The 17,283-nt window shown below is 40.4% G+C and overlaps 1 protein-coding gene across 1 annotated transcript in view; it reads right to left on the bottom strand.

Moving 5' to 3' along the window:
- LOC118772980 (complement factor H-like) overlaps positions 1-17,283 on the bottom strand; it is a 28,829-nt gene that overhangs the window by 4,016 nt on the left and 7,530 nt on the right. Inside the window, exons 6-15 of the mRNA XM_036521692.1 lie at positions 15,524-15,694; positions 14,680-14,856; positions 5,884-6,054; positions 5,635-5,802; positions 5,095-5,280; positions 3,578-3,754; positions 2,771-2,953; positions 2,217-2,393; positions 1,923-2,096; positions 120-299 (exon numbers count right to left, since the gene is read on the bottom strand). Coding sequence (XP_036377585.1) covers positions 120-299; positions 1,923-2,096; positions 2,217-2,393; positions 2,771-2,953; positions 3,578-3,754; positions 5,095-5,280; positions 5,635-5,802; positions 5,884-6,054; positions 14,680-14,856; positions 15,524-15,694 — 1,764 coding nt within the window. The remainder of the gene's footprint in view (positions 1-119; positions 300-1,922; positions 2,097-2,216; positions 2,394-2,770; positions 2,954-3,577; positions 3,755-5,094; positions 5,281-5,634; positions 5,803-5,883; positions 6,055-14,679; positions 14,857-15,523; positions 15,695-17,283) is intronic.

Raw genomic sequence — 17,283 nt, 5'->3', positions numbered from 1 at the left:
TGTCACTTTGCCGGCATTCACACTATCTGAATACATTAACAAATTAGTGATTATTTTTGACAGGCATTCTGTGTTATTATGATGCCTAAATGAAATGCAGTTGTACACAAGCCACTTACTTAAACATATCGGAGTTGGTGTCCATTGTCCCTGCTGGCATTTTACTGGGGTTGATTCTTTCAGCTTATAATATCTTTGACACTGATAGGTGACCTGTTTAATTACAACACCTTCCATCTTTTTTTCTTTTATATCTCCATGGTCCGGTACTGGTGGTGGTCCGCATGGTACATCTCGAGCTGAAACAATATATTAAGACTGATAATTCTTTTCTATCTGTAGGCACCAGTCTGGAAATGCAATAAACGTCCCCTAACTTTCCGTGAAGCTAATTCCCTTACTTTTGAAGGACAAAGTGACATTTGCCATGTCTTCATGACTTTCCAGGATGGAAGTATTTTTTAGGACAAGGGGAACATGACAATCCTTTAGAGAAGTAGGGTTCAAGTTAAAAAATTATACCTTGAGACACCTGACTACTTATCAGCCTGAATACACATACACTATATGGCTAAAAGTATGTGGACACCTGACCATCACACCTATATGAGCTTATTGGACATCCCATTCCAAAACCATGGGCATTAATATGGAGTCCCCCCTTGCAGCTATAACAGCCTCCACTCTTCTGGGAGTGCTTCCACAAGATTTTGGAGTGTGTCTGTGGGAATTAGTGCCCATTCAGCCAAAAGAGCATTTGTGAGGTCAGGCACTGACGTTGGATGAGAAGGCCTGGCTCGCAATTGGCATTCTAATTCATCCCAAAGATGTTCAATGGGGTTGAGGTCTGGGCTTTGTGCAGGCCACTGGAGTTCCTCCACACCAAACTCATCAAACCATGTTTTTTTTTGCTTTGTGCACAGGGGCACAGTCATGCTGGACCAGGAAAGGGCCTCCCCCAAACTGTTGCCACAAACTTGGAAACATACAATTGTTTAAAATGTCTTTGTATGCTGAAGCATTAATGTTACCCTTTACTGGAACTAAGGGGCCTAGCCCAAACCCTGAAAAACAGCCCCAGATCATCATCCCTCCTCCACCAAACTTTACAGTAAGCACTGTGCATTCCGGTAGGTAGTGCTCTCCTGGCAACCGCCAAACCCAGATTCGTCCATCAGACTGTCAGATAATGAAGCATGATTCATTGGGCATGGTTGCAGCTGCTCGGCCATAGAAACCCATTTCATGAAGCTCTCGACAGACAGTTCTTGTGCTGATGTTGCAGCCAGAGACAGTTTGGAACTCAGTAGTGTGTGATTCAACAGACAATAGGTGGTTTTTGTGTGCTATGCGCTTCAGCACTCGGCGGCCCCGCTCTGTACGTTTCTGTGGTCTACCGCTTCGTGGCTGAGCTGTTGTTGCTCTTAGATGCTTCCACTTGACAATAATAGCACTTACAGTTGACTGGGGGAGATCTAGCAGGGCAGAAGTTTTGCCAACTGACTTGTGGCAAAGATGACATCCTATGACAGTGCCATGTTTAAAGTCACTGAGCTCTCCAGTATGACCCATTCTACTTCCAAGGTTTGTCTACAGAGATTGCATGGCTATGTGCTTGATTTTATGCACCTGTTAACATTCAGTGTGGCTGAAACACCTGAAGTCAATAAAGAGGAGGGCTGTCCACATACTTTTGGTCATAAAGTGTATGTTGAAATTTTGGATTTATTCATCTATATTTAACTTCTATGTGTTGTTTACAGAAAATTCTAAAGAATATTTGGAAAATCAAATTGAAAAAGAGATCATCATTTACAGGAAACCAAGATTAATAAAATACCATGAGAACAACAATGACTTAAAACCTCCTTTGAAAAACCATTTAATTGAGAACCTTTACAGTGAAAAACAGGACTACTTACCTCTGCATTCCACTGGTCCATCCCACTCTCCATTCTTGCAAGTGACACTGCCATCATTTGTTGGCATGTATGGAGCAAAGCACTGAAACTGTAGTTTTTCATCATTCCTGTATGGTTCGTGTTTGGTTAAGATTGCCCCATGTGGCAGTGTAGGTAGTTCACAGTAATCTTTTTCTATATAGAACACAATTATATAACACAACATTTTTATTATGCAGCACATTGAATACCCCGTTTGCTGCACATCTGCTGCACAATTACTTCATATTTATTAATCTGAGAAAGCATTCTTACCAGTGCAATGTGGATATTCCCACTGTCCATTTGTACATATTGCTGTGGTTTCACCTTTTGGGATAAATTTTGCTTTACATTGATATTGGACTCTTGATCCATTTTCAAATATTTCTTCCAGGGAAGACTTGAGCTCTGCATTGTTGATTTGGACCTCTGGCTTTCCACATTTTGAGGCTAAAATGATACAGATTTCAACAAAAGGCATACACAGCTCTTCATGTGGAGCCAGAATGAGTCATTACCAGATAAATTTTTAAGTGTCTTGTATATTGCATTATCAAACACCTTAGTCATACTGTAACATCTAATAGTGATCTGGATACTGCTTAGCATATCTGAAATGTCTGGACCCCAAAACTGTCAGCTACTGCGAATGGCTGAAGTTTCCCATCTTTTTGGGGAGTCTTTCATGATATTTGATAAACATATATGAAAGTAAACAGACAACATGCACACCTGTCTGGTAGTTTGCAAGCTCTACAGTAAAGCCCTGATGATTTTTCCTCATCTATACCCTTTAAAATGCAACAACACCATGTTTCATTACTTACGCAAACATTCTGGAGTTCTGCTCCAATTCCCATTGTTGCAGGTAACTACTAGTGGTCCATCAGCCTTATAAATTTCATCACATTTGTATTGCACTCTAGAGCCATGACCAAATTCCTTCTGATATTTTGTCGTAATTACTGCATGTTCTACACGAGGAGGAGTATCGCATGGTCGCCCAGTTGCTGTTTGGAGGATTAAGTGCAAGTGATTAATCCATTTTATTTGCTTAAAAATCTAAACAATATTAAGACAAAACTAGACACAATACTGTATGCTGTTACAAATTGTGCTATTGTTTAATTTCAATTATGAAAGAAAATAACGTTTACGGTAAATAATTCAAGGCTGATCCTATCTCTTTTTTCTATGCATGATTTCACAGAACAAAGTAACAGAGTAAAAAAAAAAAAAACTGAAGATGAATTTTAAGCTCATTAAGAGCCCCAAATTCAGATGCCCAAATTCACTTTTTGCTGTAAGTAGCATGTCAGTTTATGCAGATGTAAATAAGGTATAAATGATTTACACACAATGCAAACAATGTAAACATTTAAAATCAAAAACAGCAACTAGAAACATGTAACAACCACTCTGTCTAAGGTCAACAAAATGCAAGAGCAGGCCTGCAACCCATAAACTAACACTCACGATTAAATAAGGTTTTCCTCTGAACAAATTATCATTCAGACACAGAAGCCACACTCAACAGTTTAACTCATGTGTTTGGTACACATGCATCTTTTATTACAATTTATGTTTAACAGGAAATAAATCATCAAAGCCTTTGTCAGCCGAAGATTACTCACGTGTGCATGTGATTGGGGGATTCCAAGTCCCATTCACACATTGTATAAAATCTGCAGCAACAAATCTGTAGCCTTGGGTGCATTCAAACCGGACAATGTCTCCATTTAGATAAACATTTTTTGTTACCTTTGGTTTTGCATAAGAGATTACTGGCAGAGAACCACAAGTTGTTAAGTCTGGAGAAAGAAATACATAAGATTGCAAAACTGTAATTAATCCAAATATATTCCAAAACAGAAAATGCACCTTGAACAGTTAGAGAAAAATGTACACGTCCTTAACATAATGCGAAAACTAATATGTCTATTTTCAACAACCCACCAGAAGCCACAAAATTATATAATTATGTCAATGCACACATTATGATAACATTCAGGTTTAATAAGAAGATTAAAGAATGTCTACTTAAAGGAAATCTGCTTGATATAGCCATATCAGCTACTGCTTCACAAAGTCTGCAACTCAGTCTCACTTGTTGATATGGCACTCAAAGGTGGATTATTTGCTGCTGTATAAGATATAATATTTTCCTCAAAAATGCTCCCTGAAAGGTCCTTTTCTCATTTGTTAAATTGCTTGTCTTTTGTGCAGGATTAGCACTACAGCTTGTGTTCGAGACTGGCCGTATCATCTGCTGAAAATGACTGGCAGCCCGCAGTGTTGGCTTTGTTCCACTGGAGCTAGGGTAGCTTCCTTTTTCACACTGGCACTTGGCACCCTTTGATTTTTGTGGTGCCTCTGAATTGCTCAGATGTCATCAGTGAACTAACCCCTATCATCTAATGAGCACTCACTTCACTGTAGTTCACTGTGACCAGTGCTATGGTAAAAAGCCACTGGCAACATGCGAGTGTATCTGTATACAGTGCATCTCATTTCAGTAGTCCCGGGCGTGTGCACAGGTTGTTGTGCTTAGACAAGTTTAATGTCCAGTTGACAATTCTGAAAAGCCTTTTTGAAAGTGCTTTCATGTTATTCTCGATTGTACAAAAAACACACGATGAATCTTCATGATAAGTCTGTTTCTCCATGACAGTGACATGACTGTCAGTCTTACTAGCCATTCACTTGAGTAATTTTGGGGTTTAATTGTAAGAGTTACACACATAAATATCTTTGATGAAATGTTAATTTTCACAACTATTTCTGTGGATATGTGCTTAGTGTGTTAGTAAGTTAATACTTATTTCTGGTAATAACCATGTGCCGGTATACAAAGGAATATTTCTACTATTTGTTTTCCTGATGTAAAAAAGAAAATACATTTTTTTTCTTGCCAAGTAGCTTAAAAATGATGGTTGTGTTTTGGCACATCATTCCCCATCACTATACAACAATGAACGTTAGGTCCTTTTCTGGGTTTCACACAGAAATAACCACAATGACTGTGAGGTCTGACTCATTACAAACAATAGCAATTTGTTGGAACATAATTCATGTCAAGATTTTTTCAATATTGTGAATGTAATTATTAACTGGCATAATGAAAATGAAAATAATGAAAATGTTTCCTTACCAATGCACTTTGGGGCAATTGACCATGCTTCATTTTTACATGTTATTTCCCCCCACCACCCATCCTTTGAGGGTTTATAACCTGGATTGCAGGCGTAATGAACAACAGAATCATCTTCATAACCTTGCTTATCAGGCATGAGGTATCCATGATCCAAAACAGGTCTTGTACAATGTGTTTCTTTCACTAAACAAGAGAAACATGAATAACAACATTATATCACTGAAATAACTATTGTAAAACTGGAGAATTGTCTATTCAGACACACTGAGGGAACAACACCAAGTTATCCTCCATGACCCTCCTGGCAAACACGACTGCAACAAGAAATACTAGTCTCGATTTCTAATCTAAAATTAAAATTTGTAACGGTCAAATGTCTATTACTGAACAAAGTCCTTTAAGAAAACCTTTTCAGTCATAAAGAATCCTTCATTAACACTCATTATTGATATTTCTATCATCACAAAGAAAACAAATATTGCTTGTTATGCTTTATATGTTTTTTGGATGTGCAAGTATGGGTAGAGAAAAACTTACACTGGCAAACTGGCTTCTTAGTCCAGCCACTGCTGCCACATCGTGTACTTTGCCATCCTTCTGGTGTATGAAACGGGTTGCATTTATACTCCATCATCTCACCAACTCCATAGACTTTTTTTTCACCTCGAATAACAGCATTAGGGATCTCTGCTTCACAGGTTATTGCTGAAAGAATCAATATTAGGTAATTACTACAGTGGCCTGGAATATTAATTATGATATGATTTTATGACAATGAAAACTCACCTTTACACAATGGTGGCTCCCAGCCTTCCATTTTACATCTAGGATACGAAGTTGCACGTTGGTATCCATTTGCACAAGTGTAGCTTGAAATATACTCCTGAAATTTGTAAGTCCGACGCTGATACCGGTCAAGCTTCACATTATCTCTGTCAGTCAGCGTGCAAGTAATTTCTGTAAATGTAAAAGCATTTTCGGTTATAATATTTTGGATATTGGTATACAAATTTCAATTAGTAATTTTATATATGTATATATGTATATACAGTGCCCTCCAAAAGTATGTTAACACTAGAGTGGAATTTGATACTTTTGCAACTTTAGGCATTTGTATTTGATACCAAAAAATGATTAGGAGATGAAAGTAGAGACTAGCTTTTATTTCATGCTATTTACATGCACATATGTTTTTATCATATCATAGAGAGAGCCATTTTAATGTTGAGTCCCCTTTTTCATGTGCAAAAGTTAGTTAACAAATGAATTTCAACACAAATCAAAGTGATAAGGTCTAATATTTGTCTGCACAGCCCTTTGATGCAGTGACTGCATCAAGTCTACGACCCATTCACATTACCAAACATGTGGCATCTTCTTTGGAAATGCTTTTCCAGGCCTTCACTGCAGCTGCTTTCCGTTGATGTTTGTTACAGGGGCTCTCTGTCATTAATCTCCTCTTCAGCAAGAAAAATGAATGCTCAGTTGGATTTAGATCTGGTGACTGACTTGGCCAGTCTAAACCATTCCACTTCTTGTTAATGATAAAAGCTTTGGTTGCATGTGCAGTGTGTTTGGGGTCATTGTCTTGTTACAGGACGAAGTGCCAGCAAATTAGATTAGAGGCATTGCTTTCTACATAGCCAGACAAAATCCGTCTGTATACTTCTGAATTCACCCTGCTGCTGCAATCATCTGTTACATCATCCATAAAGACGAGTGAGCCAGTTCTAGAAGCAGCCATACATACCCAGGCCATGACATTACCTCCTCCATGTTTCACAGATGAGGTGGAATGGTTTGGATCATGGGCAGTTCCTGTCTTTCTCCACGCTTTCCATCACTTCATCTATCCATAAAACTTTGCTCCAGAACTCTTCTGGCTTGTCTCTGTATTATTCAGCAAATTCTAATCTAGCCTTTCAATTTTTGCTGCTGATAAGAGGTTTGCATCTTGCAGTATACCCTCTATAATTCTGCTGTCAAAGTCTTCTGCGAACAGTGGATTGTGATACTTTCATACCTGAACTCTGTAGACTGGCAGTGATGTCACTGACCATTGTTTTAGGGTTTTTCTTCACAGCAGTTAGGATTTTTGTGTCATCAGCTGCAATTGTTTTCCGTGGGCGACCCACTCCGTGTTTATTCTGAGATCCACCAGTGGTTTCTTTTTTCAGAACTTTCCAGACGACAGTACTTGATATAGCCATTTCCTGTGCTATGGTTCTTAATGACTTTTTTGTTCTCTATTATTACAGATAAGCTGTTTTTCTGCCATAGCCAGTTCTCTGGTTTTCATGCTGGTATAAGCCTTCTTGCTCCAAATGCACAGATGAAAGGATGAAATCAAGGCTAGACACCCACTGTCCTTTTATGTGTGAACAATCCATGCAAAAGGAAACACCTAAGCAAGGGGTTACACCTCTCAGTCATTTGTTAACTTACTTTTGCACACAGTGCAAAAGCACAGTATCAGCATTGATTAGTTGTTTGGTATATGATCACTTTAAACAGGCTATTGCAATGCAATATGAAAAAAAACACAATGAAAGCTTTCCCTTAAAGTTAATAACTGTATTTTGCAACATTTGTGTTAGTTTTTGTTCTGCACACACAGGATACATGGTGTTGTTTGTTTGTGTTGGAGGGAAGGAATGACATTCAGCTCGTCAGACATTTCCTTAATGTAAATGCGCCAAAAAAAATAAAATAAAGATTGTTCACAAGTCTCAAATTTCAAGTCTGAGTCGAGTTTCGAGTCTTTTGAGGACGAGTCTCAAGTCAAGTCTCAAGTCACTGTGTGTGCGACTTGAGTCTCTATCTCTGGCTACCTAGGCCTACTAGTCGACGCGTTGTAGGGACATGTACAATGAGTGTCTTCTACACAACTTCATTAGCTACTCGTAAATACATTGCCAAGGATTTGGTGGAGTTACAGTCTAGTATGATAGGTAACGCAAAGACTATCTTTGGCTAAAGTTAGCTCGGACCAAAAGCAACAATGAAAAGATATTTCTTGGTTGTAAATGGGCAACGAGAGACAAGTGAGCTTGACATCTGCAGGTAAAGCTCTTGCACTAACTAGTTACTAGCGCATCACTGGGCAAGATTAGGATACAATACAAAGTAGCAAATATCGTGATATCATTTTCTGACTTACGAAATGGATCGTAATATTTTTGGATCGCGATATACTGAATTTCCATTTATTGTGCCATCCCTAGAACAGAGTATGATTTCATGTGTACTCAGCTGATGGCTGCCCATTCAGTTGAACTGGGATTCAGGGAACATCTGGCAAAATTCAAATGAAAATATGGCTGACCTTGTCAACATTAGCTAATGCCATGTTCCCAGAAACAAGTGGTTGTTAGTTAGTGCACAGCTTGCAGGACACCTATTTTACATGTTGCTCTTTGCTCATCCTTTCATTTGTACTAAGAAAATGTGTTTTGTCAAGATACTTGGGAAATCAAGTAGCATGATACTAAATTGGTATCATGACCAAAATCCAGAATTCTAGTATTGTATTGATCAAAGTACCCAAGCATAATAAGATTTGCTAGCATGAACTAGTTTGTTCCTTTACATTGAATACATCCCTGTCCATTGCATTTACCACAGTTGCCTTTTACTTAACAATTCATCACAGCCTTTTCTCCCTCCAGTTCCTTGCCCTCACATAGACGTAGATCACCCCGGACAACACCACAAGCCTGACAGCCCCGATTGACTCACTGCTGCTGTCCTCCTCGGCCTCGCAACATCTCCAACCTGGTTTACCCCTTGACCCCACCAACAACCTCCCTGCTGCTGGCGACCTTTGGAATTGTCAGTCTGCAACCTGAAAGGCGGACTTCTTCACAGAATATGCCTCCATCCTCTCTCCACTTCCTCTCCCTCAGAGAGACGTGGATCACTCTGGTCAATATCACAACCCAGGAAGCCCTCTCCACTGCATAGTCTTTCTCCCACACTCCCTGACCCTCTGGCTGTAGTGGTGGGACTGGGCTGCTCATATGTCAGTCCTGGAAATTCTGTCTTCTCCCTCTGTCTCTTCTCTCTGTCTCCTCTTTTGCATTTATTGCTGTTACTACAATATCACTTACCCTTCTAGAATGTGTATTGTTGTTGTTTATAGACCACCTGGCCCCCTGGGAGTCTACCTTGAGGAAGTGGATGTTTTCCTCAACTACTTGTCAGAGGATGGAATCACTCTGATCCTACTGGGAGACTTCAGAATGAATCTAGAGACCCAATAAGCTTCTGGATTCCTCCCCCTGTTCTGCTCCTTTGCATTCACACAAATGTAGTCGCTTCCGACACACAAGGCAGGTAAACAGCTGAATCTGATCTTCTTAAGGGACTGCTCTACCTCAGACCTGGAAGTTACCCCCCTCCAACTCTCTGACCACTACTCTGTCTCTTTTTCTCTACCTCCTCCTCCACACCCCTTCTCTTTGCCTAACTCTGTCACTTCTTGCCATAACATATGCAACATCTCACTTTCATCTTTCTCTTCCACAGTTCTTGGTTCTCTCCCACCCCTTTTTCTTTCACCAAACTTTCTTTTGATTTTGCTGCATCCATATATGTCTCCTCTCTGTCATCTTCACTTGATTCTCTCTGTCCTCTTACTTCCAGGCCTACACAACCCACTCCACCTTGTCCATAGCTGACAGATTCACTCTATGAAAACAGGGCCAAGCATTGTGCCACAAAACAGAAGTGGAAAAAATGATGCCAATCTGCTGAACTACCAAACAATCCTCTCTGCATTCTCTTCAAGTGTAAATTCTGCTAAGGTGTCCTTTTATGAATCCAAGATTCAAACCTAACTACCTAACCCACGCACACTGTTTTCTACCTTCTCTTGCCTCCTCAATCCTCCCTCTCCCCCACCCCCCTCTGCTCTCTCTGCAGATGACTTCGCACATCACTTCAACCAGAACATTACAGACATTCAAAACTCCTTCCAGTCACCACAGCCGTCATCTCTCTTCTCTTTTTATCCCTTCCACACTCCTCTTCACCTCTCTCTGAATCCTCTCCACTTTCAGATGTTGATGTCGCTCAACTCCTGACATCACACTGACCTACCATCTGTGCCCTGGATCCCATTCCCTCACCCCTCCTGCAAACTGTCATTCCCAGTCTTCTTCCATTCATCACAGGTCTGATGAATTTGTCTCTCTCCACAGCCTGTGTGCCTGCAGCCTTCAAGGAGGCCTGAGTCAATCCCCTGCTGAAGAAAAGGACTCTGGACCTATCTGCTATCCAGAATTATTGACTGGTCTCTCTCCTTCCCTTTCTCTCAAACAAACTACAGGGTGCAGTGGGAAACCAATTTTCTTCCTTTTTGACCCCTTTCAGTCTGGCTTCAGGGGTGGTCATTCCACAGAAACCGCCCTCTTTTCCACCACTGAAGCTTTTCAATCAGCCAGAGCATCCTTCCACTCCTCAGTCTCCTGGACATTTCTGCAATCTTTGATACAGTGGAGGACACCGTACTTCTGTCTACTCAGATATCATTGCGGATTGCTGACACTGCTCTGCTTTGGGTTCAATCCTACCTCCCTGTATGCTCTTGCAGGGTGTCCTGGAACGGTGGGTTGTCCAGACACCATCAGCTGTCTACAGGTGTCCCTCAAGGCTCTGTACTTGGTCCCCTCTTCTTCTCCCTTTATATGCAATCTCTTGGCTGTGTCATCTCCTCCCATGACTTTTCATACCACTTCTGTGCTGATGACACTTAACTTTTTCTGTCTTTTTTGCTGTCTGACACATAGTCATATCTCAGCTTGCCTGAAGGATGTTTGACATTGGATGGTGGACTGCTACCTAAAAATTAACCTGGCTGACTGAGATGCTTTACATCTCCACCAGGTCCTCCCTATTTGAAGACCTCTCCCTCAGCCTAGATTCTATAAGCTTTTTCGCCAACAGCATTACTACTGTCAAAAGCCTTGGGGGGTAATACTCGATAACCAACAGGCCTTCTCTTCTCAGGTTGCAGTGGTGAGTCAGGCATGCAGATTCTTTTTGTACAACATCCAAAGATCTGCCCCTTCATCACTATGTATTCTATGCAGCTCCTAGTTCAGGCCCTGGTCTGCCTGGACGACTGTAAATCCCACTTTGCTTGTGTTCCTGCCTGTGCCATCAAACCCCTACAACTAATCCAGAATGCAGGTGCATGACACAACCATGTACAACCTCCCCTAAATGAAGTCAAGTCACATCCCTTCTCACCTCACTTCACTGGCTTCCTGTTACAGCTTATGTTACGTTCAATACCTTAGTGCTGGGATACAGGTCAGTGAATGGGACAGCTCCCTCTACCTATAATCAGTCTTCAAACTGCATGTACCCCCCAATTGCTATGCGCTGCAAACATGGGCCAACTGACTATCCTTTCCCAATGGAATCACTCCTCTCAGACACAATGCCTGTCTGTATTGGTCGTCCAGTGATGGAATGAAATTCCCAGGGGGGTCAGGACAGCGGAATTAATTATCTTCTGAAGCAGACTGAAGACCCACCTCTTCAGACTTCATCTTGGTTCAACCTCAGTCCCCACCCCCTTACACCTTGTACTTGTGATACTTGCTTTTTAATTAGTTTATTATTGCAATGTGTTATGGATACTGTGACCTACGGACTGTGATGTGCAGTAGTGTGTGCTTGGCTTCCCTTAATTTCTAGGCTGTCTAATCAGGTTAGCACAAGTTAACTTGTGGTAGTGTTTGAATGGTGTGCTCACACTCACTGGTCTGGGAATGTTGTTAGCCTGGTCTGACACTGTAGCTCATTCAACTTGAGAGGAAACACTTCTCTTCTCTTGTGCTGGAAGTCGCTCTGGATAAGAGCACCTGCTAAATGAATGTAAATGTAATGTAATGTAATTCCAATGTTACTACTTGTTGATATTAGCATGTAGTTGCAGAGTATCGTATTGGTTGTCTTTTATACCATTAACGTTTTTAACAAAAAATGTATTTGAATGTAAATACATGTACTGCAGGTTAAGTTTTACACGTCCTTTTTGTGACACACGGTACAATCTAGATAGTTCACTGACCAGCATCTTTTTTCAGATCACTTAGGTACAAACAAAATAGATACTACAGACACTAAGTCATTAGAAGAAATAGAATGAAAATTGATATACACGTACTGAACCACACATGGTGATGCATTTCAAATTCATTGTGGTATAATATCAGATATGGCCATTATCAGTTTTGGCAATTATTAGTCATTCTACGATATCTCCTCCTTGGTACACAAAATCTTTGTGCAAGCAATTATTAGTGATTTCCCCCCTAATTTTTCAACCCCATCTCCAATTTTAGTCATGTCTAATTAGGCACTGTTGTCTTATCAGACAACACTGTTGTCTATTACTGGGTCCAATCATTCAGGTGCATGGCTTCTCCTACCACTGTTATGCCGATGACACCCAGCTCTACCTCTTGTTCCAACATGATGAGCCCACGGTCTCACCATTGATCTTTGCCTGTGTCTCACACATCTCAGCCTGGATGAAGGAGCGCTACCTTCAACTCAACATACCCAAGACTGAGCTCCTAGTCATCCCAGCCAGTCCATCAATCCAACACGACATCAGCGTACAACTCGGCTCAACAACACTAACTCAGTCCAGGTCTGCAAGGAACCTGGGGTTAGTGATTGATGACCCGATAAAATTTACTGCCCACATTGCAACGACTGCCAGGTCATGCAGGCTTGCACTGTATAACATAAGAAGAATCAGGCCCTTCCTGTCTGAGTATGTGGCACAGCTCCTTGTCCAGGCTTTGGTCATCTCAAAACTGGACTACTGCAATGCTCTCTTAGCTGGCCTACCTGCATGCACTATTAACCTTCTGCAGTTGATACAGAATGCCGTTGCACGTCTGGTTTTCAACCAACCAAAAAGGGCACACATTACACCTCTGTTGGTCTCACTCCACTGGCTCCCTGTACCTGCCCACATCATGTTCAAGACTTTGATGCTTGTGTACAGGGCGACAAACAAAACAGCACCTACCTACCTGAATTCACTACTGCAAGCCTATGTTCCCTCCCAATCTGAAACAGTACCCTAAAGGAATTTTCATGTTTCAAAACTGTTTCCTACTAAACTACAAAATTAACAAAATGTGTAATCGAATGGTTTAACGCACCCATTACCTCTACCAGCTAGCTGGTACCTTGTCTGGCCAACCGTTGAAACCTGGTATGGTAGAAATTCCTGTAGATCCAGTAATTATTTTTGATCTGATATAGGCTAGCCTCCTGTTGTTTTAGGCATACATGACTAATGTAACAGTTAAATATCAATCAACTTTGCCGTCAACGATGACACTGTGTGCACTATATTTCTAGGTTATGTATGGGGCACTGTTATCTTGTGATACTGGGCATCTAGTTTGTCTTCTTTTGTGAGGATGTTCCCAACATATTTATCCTGTCACGATTACTTTACTCCCAGTCTTTTGATTTTTTTTTAACTCTAGGACAAAATATATATTTGACTTGGAGTTGGAGAACTGCAGCGCTCTGTACTTCTTTCTATGATATCATGCAATAAAATTTGATCCCGGCCGAAGTCTCCGGTTGTCTGAGAATTATTCAACACCTGGTCACGCAGCACTTCTAATATTGTTGACTCCTTATGGTTTTTTGCTTGTGTTGTACGCTAACTCACTTGTAAGTTGCCTTGGATAAAAATGTCTGCCAAATGAATAAATGTAAATGTTATCACTACGACAACCACTGTTTTCATGCAGAGGTGCTGTGCAATCCTCCAAAACACCCACCATCACACTGTTTTAAACACTGCAAGTTTCCCATCAAACCGCAATGAGCTAATCTAGGGCATTGCCTCACTGACATCACCCGAGTATAGAATGCTTGAGGGCAGTGAGACGAGCAACCCCTGCCTATATTCCCACAACCTATTCTTGGTGGAATAAAGTAAAAAACTTCACCAAATTTTTTCCCCAATGGGAAGAAGCAACATGAACCACAAATATATCTTCTATAATGTCTACTATTGACTACTATCTTACTTAAAAATGACAATTATTAGCCATTCAGGTATATTGTATGGTCCTGTAGGCATTTTTGTATGACTATGAATGTGAATACAAATCTGAATATAATGGTTGAATGTCACATTGAATTTATTTTCTTATAGTATTTGGCCCTATTGCTGCATGCAAGTAATTAAGGTTATATCATTTTTACAGTAACAGACCATAAAATGCAGCCTCACTCATTGATTTGTGCAGAATAATTATGTACTGTTCATTTCCTGGATAGGAGCATATTTCTAGTGGTAGCACACCATCATCCAGAGCAAAATGGTAAGCATAACATCATGAAGAAAACCTGTTGCTGGTAAAATCTTTGTCTGGTGACCATCAACCACCACTGCTCCCATATCTATATGTCTATAAAGTATATATGTGACTTTTGACTTCCTTGTTGATTTTAGTCCCCTAATTTTGAATTTAAACTTTGACTGTTTTGACTGAAGATTTTTCTTACCGAAATTGTTAACATTGGACATACCTTCACAAAAAGGGGAGAATGACCATGTTCCATCAGCTTTGCAGGTCGTAATATCTTGCTCTTTTTTGGTAGCGGTTCTGTACCCATACCCACAAGTCACTGTGGCAGTTTCTCCAACAGAGAATTTATATTGTTTGGGGGAAATATCTGATAATTGAAGGACCTTACATGACATTTCTGTACAGAGAAAACATAAACACAATCAATTTGAATCTAAGAAAACTGTGTATATGCAATCTATCTTTTAGACACACAAAAATGCACACACATGTGCACATGCACACTGCTTAGTCATAAAAACAAAGTCAAATAGCTCACATCACATGCTTTTCACCGTTTGGTAACACAACACGTAATCAGTGAAGACAACCATCTCAAATTGACAGACCCTGGACTGGAAAAGTCTGACATCCCATATTAAATGAGATATATTTGAAGGTCATATATTTAAGGAATCAAAGATAACAAGCATTGACTTTAACAACAAAACAGCCAGAAGGTTTGGGTGTCACAGTCTACCTATCAAAAGAATGAAGGTCAGTCTTAAAACCAGGACTTACATGCTGTGCTGCCTCAGATAAGGACTGGAAACAATATTAAAAAGCTAAAATATTTCTCAACAAAAATGGAATGGTTTGATTTATCATGTCACCCCATCTCGAGAAATGAGAGCCTGCTATCGTGTTTAGTTGATGTCAAAATCTTTATTTCTGCCCCTTCTGTCTGAATTGTACTTTTACTGCATATGCCACAGTATCTTATTAACTAATGAATGGATGTGTGTGTGCTTGTGTGTACTTGTGTATGAATGGACATCATGCAACTATATGACAAGTTACTGTACCTTCACATTCCGGTTTCGGGATCCAATCATCCTTTGTGCATGTGGCAGTTTCTCTTTCCACAGGCTTATAGTTGTTAAGACAGGTGAATGAAAGAATTTCATTTTTCTTATAAATCCTCCAGTTGCCTCTGACCCTACCATTTGGTATTACAGGGGGTGTGCATGTTATTTCTAAAGAAAAGCAACAAATTTTCATTACATCATTTAAAATTCATGGCAAAATTTTCAGTCCTAAATTTAAGGTAGTGCACTTTGTGTTCTTTGTCCTTGCTATTCCCCAAAATAACATTACATTTACATTTATTCATTCGGCAGACGCTTTTATCCAAAGCGACTTACAAATGAGGAAGAGTACAACAGAAGCAAAAAGCTATATGAGAAGTCAACCATATTAGAAGCGCTACATTACCAAGTTTCAATAGTTGGCCAGACAAGGCACAAGTTAGCTGGTCGAGATACCAGTGCATGAAACCATAGATTTCAATTCTTTACGGTAAACAAAGATTAAAATATAAGAAATTGCTTGAGGTGGTAGTATTTCAGGTGTTTAGGAGAGCGCAAAAGAGCTGTGCCTTCATATGTTTCTTGAAGATAGTGAGGTAGGCAGCAGAACAGTAATAGTAGTTTTGTGCCACGATGCGACAGGACTATCAGACGCCATGCACTCGTAGTGGTCAGGAGGGAAGGTCAGGAGGTGGTCAGTGTTGTGAAACACTGCCTTACAGGGGTTATTTTGGGTACTGTAATCAGGGGCGCCTCCAAGGGGTGGCCATGGCCCCCCCACAAAAATGACTGGCCACCCCACTAGCCAATTTTTAAAAAAAAAATTATTTTTACATTTATTTAGGCTATTTGTAATAAATGTAATGTATATCTGTAATGACAGGACTTGTCCAAGTACGAACTGGAAAAGTGCGTATTTTATTGTTTTTACTGCAGATTTCAGATGTTTGTTGTTTTTTCCTCTTGTAGGACGGATGTGTTTAATTCTCCCTAGGTCGCTATATATAAATTAGCTGGCTACGTTGATTGCGGATAGCCTATTAGCCAGTTGGTTACATCACATCATTTAGTAGTACATTGCCATTTAAAACGTAACCGTGTTTTTGCTGTTTCAATCCAGATATATTTTGTCATCGCCATTAATCGTGTTTAGGCTTAGAGAATCAAATTATCTACGTAGCTTTTACCCACAATTGCATTGTATGTAGCTAGCTAACATTAAAAAAAAAATCACTCATGCCAGATGCCACAGCCTTCTTGTGTCACTTAGTGTTGCCAAGCGTCCCGTATGATATAGAAGCGTTTCGTAATGAGGAGAAAAATATTCAGTATCCATAGGTTTTAACTTCAAAGATTTAAATCCAAAAATCCAGCTTGTTCTATTGCATTTGGCCATTAAAAGCGAAATATCCAAGTATGTGAATTGCTGTTATTACATCCCCCACCCCTGGCGGTTATCATGCTAGAGCCACCCCAAGATTTTCACTGGCCCCACCTGGCCACCCCACTGAACATTTTCTGGGGGCGCCACTGACTGTAATCACCATGTATATAGGAATATTAGCAGAGATCATATCTCATGGTTAATATAAACAGCGTGTTTGAAATAGGATTATAACCAGGGTAACGATCATTTTCTGGAATACTGGGTGCATCTAAACGCAGTTCCCGTGCCACGCCTGGGGCCTCTCTCACACTCTGGCTTCGCTCGCAAGCATGCATCCGCCGCAGTGTGAAAAGCGCTGGGGCATGGAGGG

Source organism: Megalops cyprinoides, chromosome 2 (genome assembly GCF_013368585.1).
Source record: "Megalops cyprinoides isolate fMegCyp1 chromosome 2, fMegCyp1.pri, whole genome shotgun sequence".
In the NCBI taxonomy this organism is placed as follows: Eukaryota; Metazoa; Chordata; class Actinopteri; order Elopiformes; family Megalopidae; genus Megalops; species Megalops cyprinoides.
This window is presented reverse-complemented; position numbering and strand designations above follow the sequence as displayed.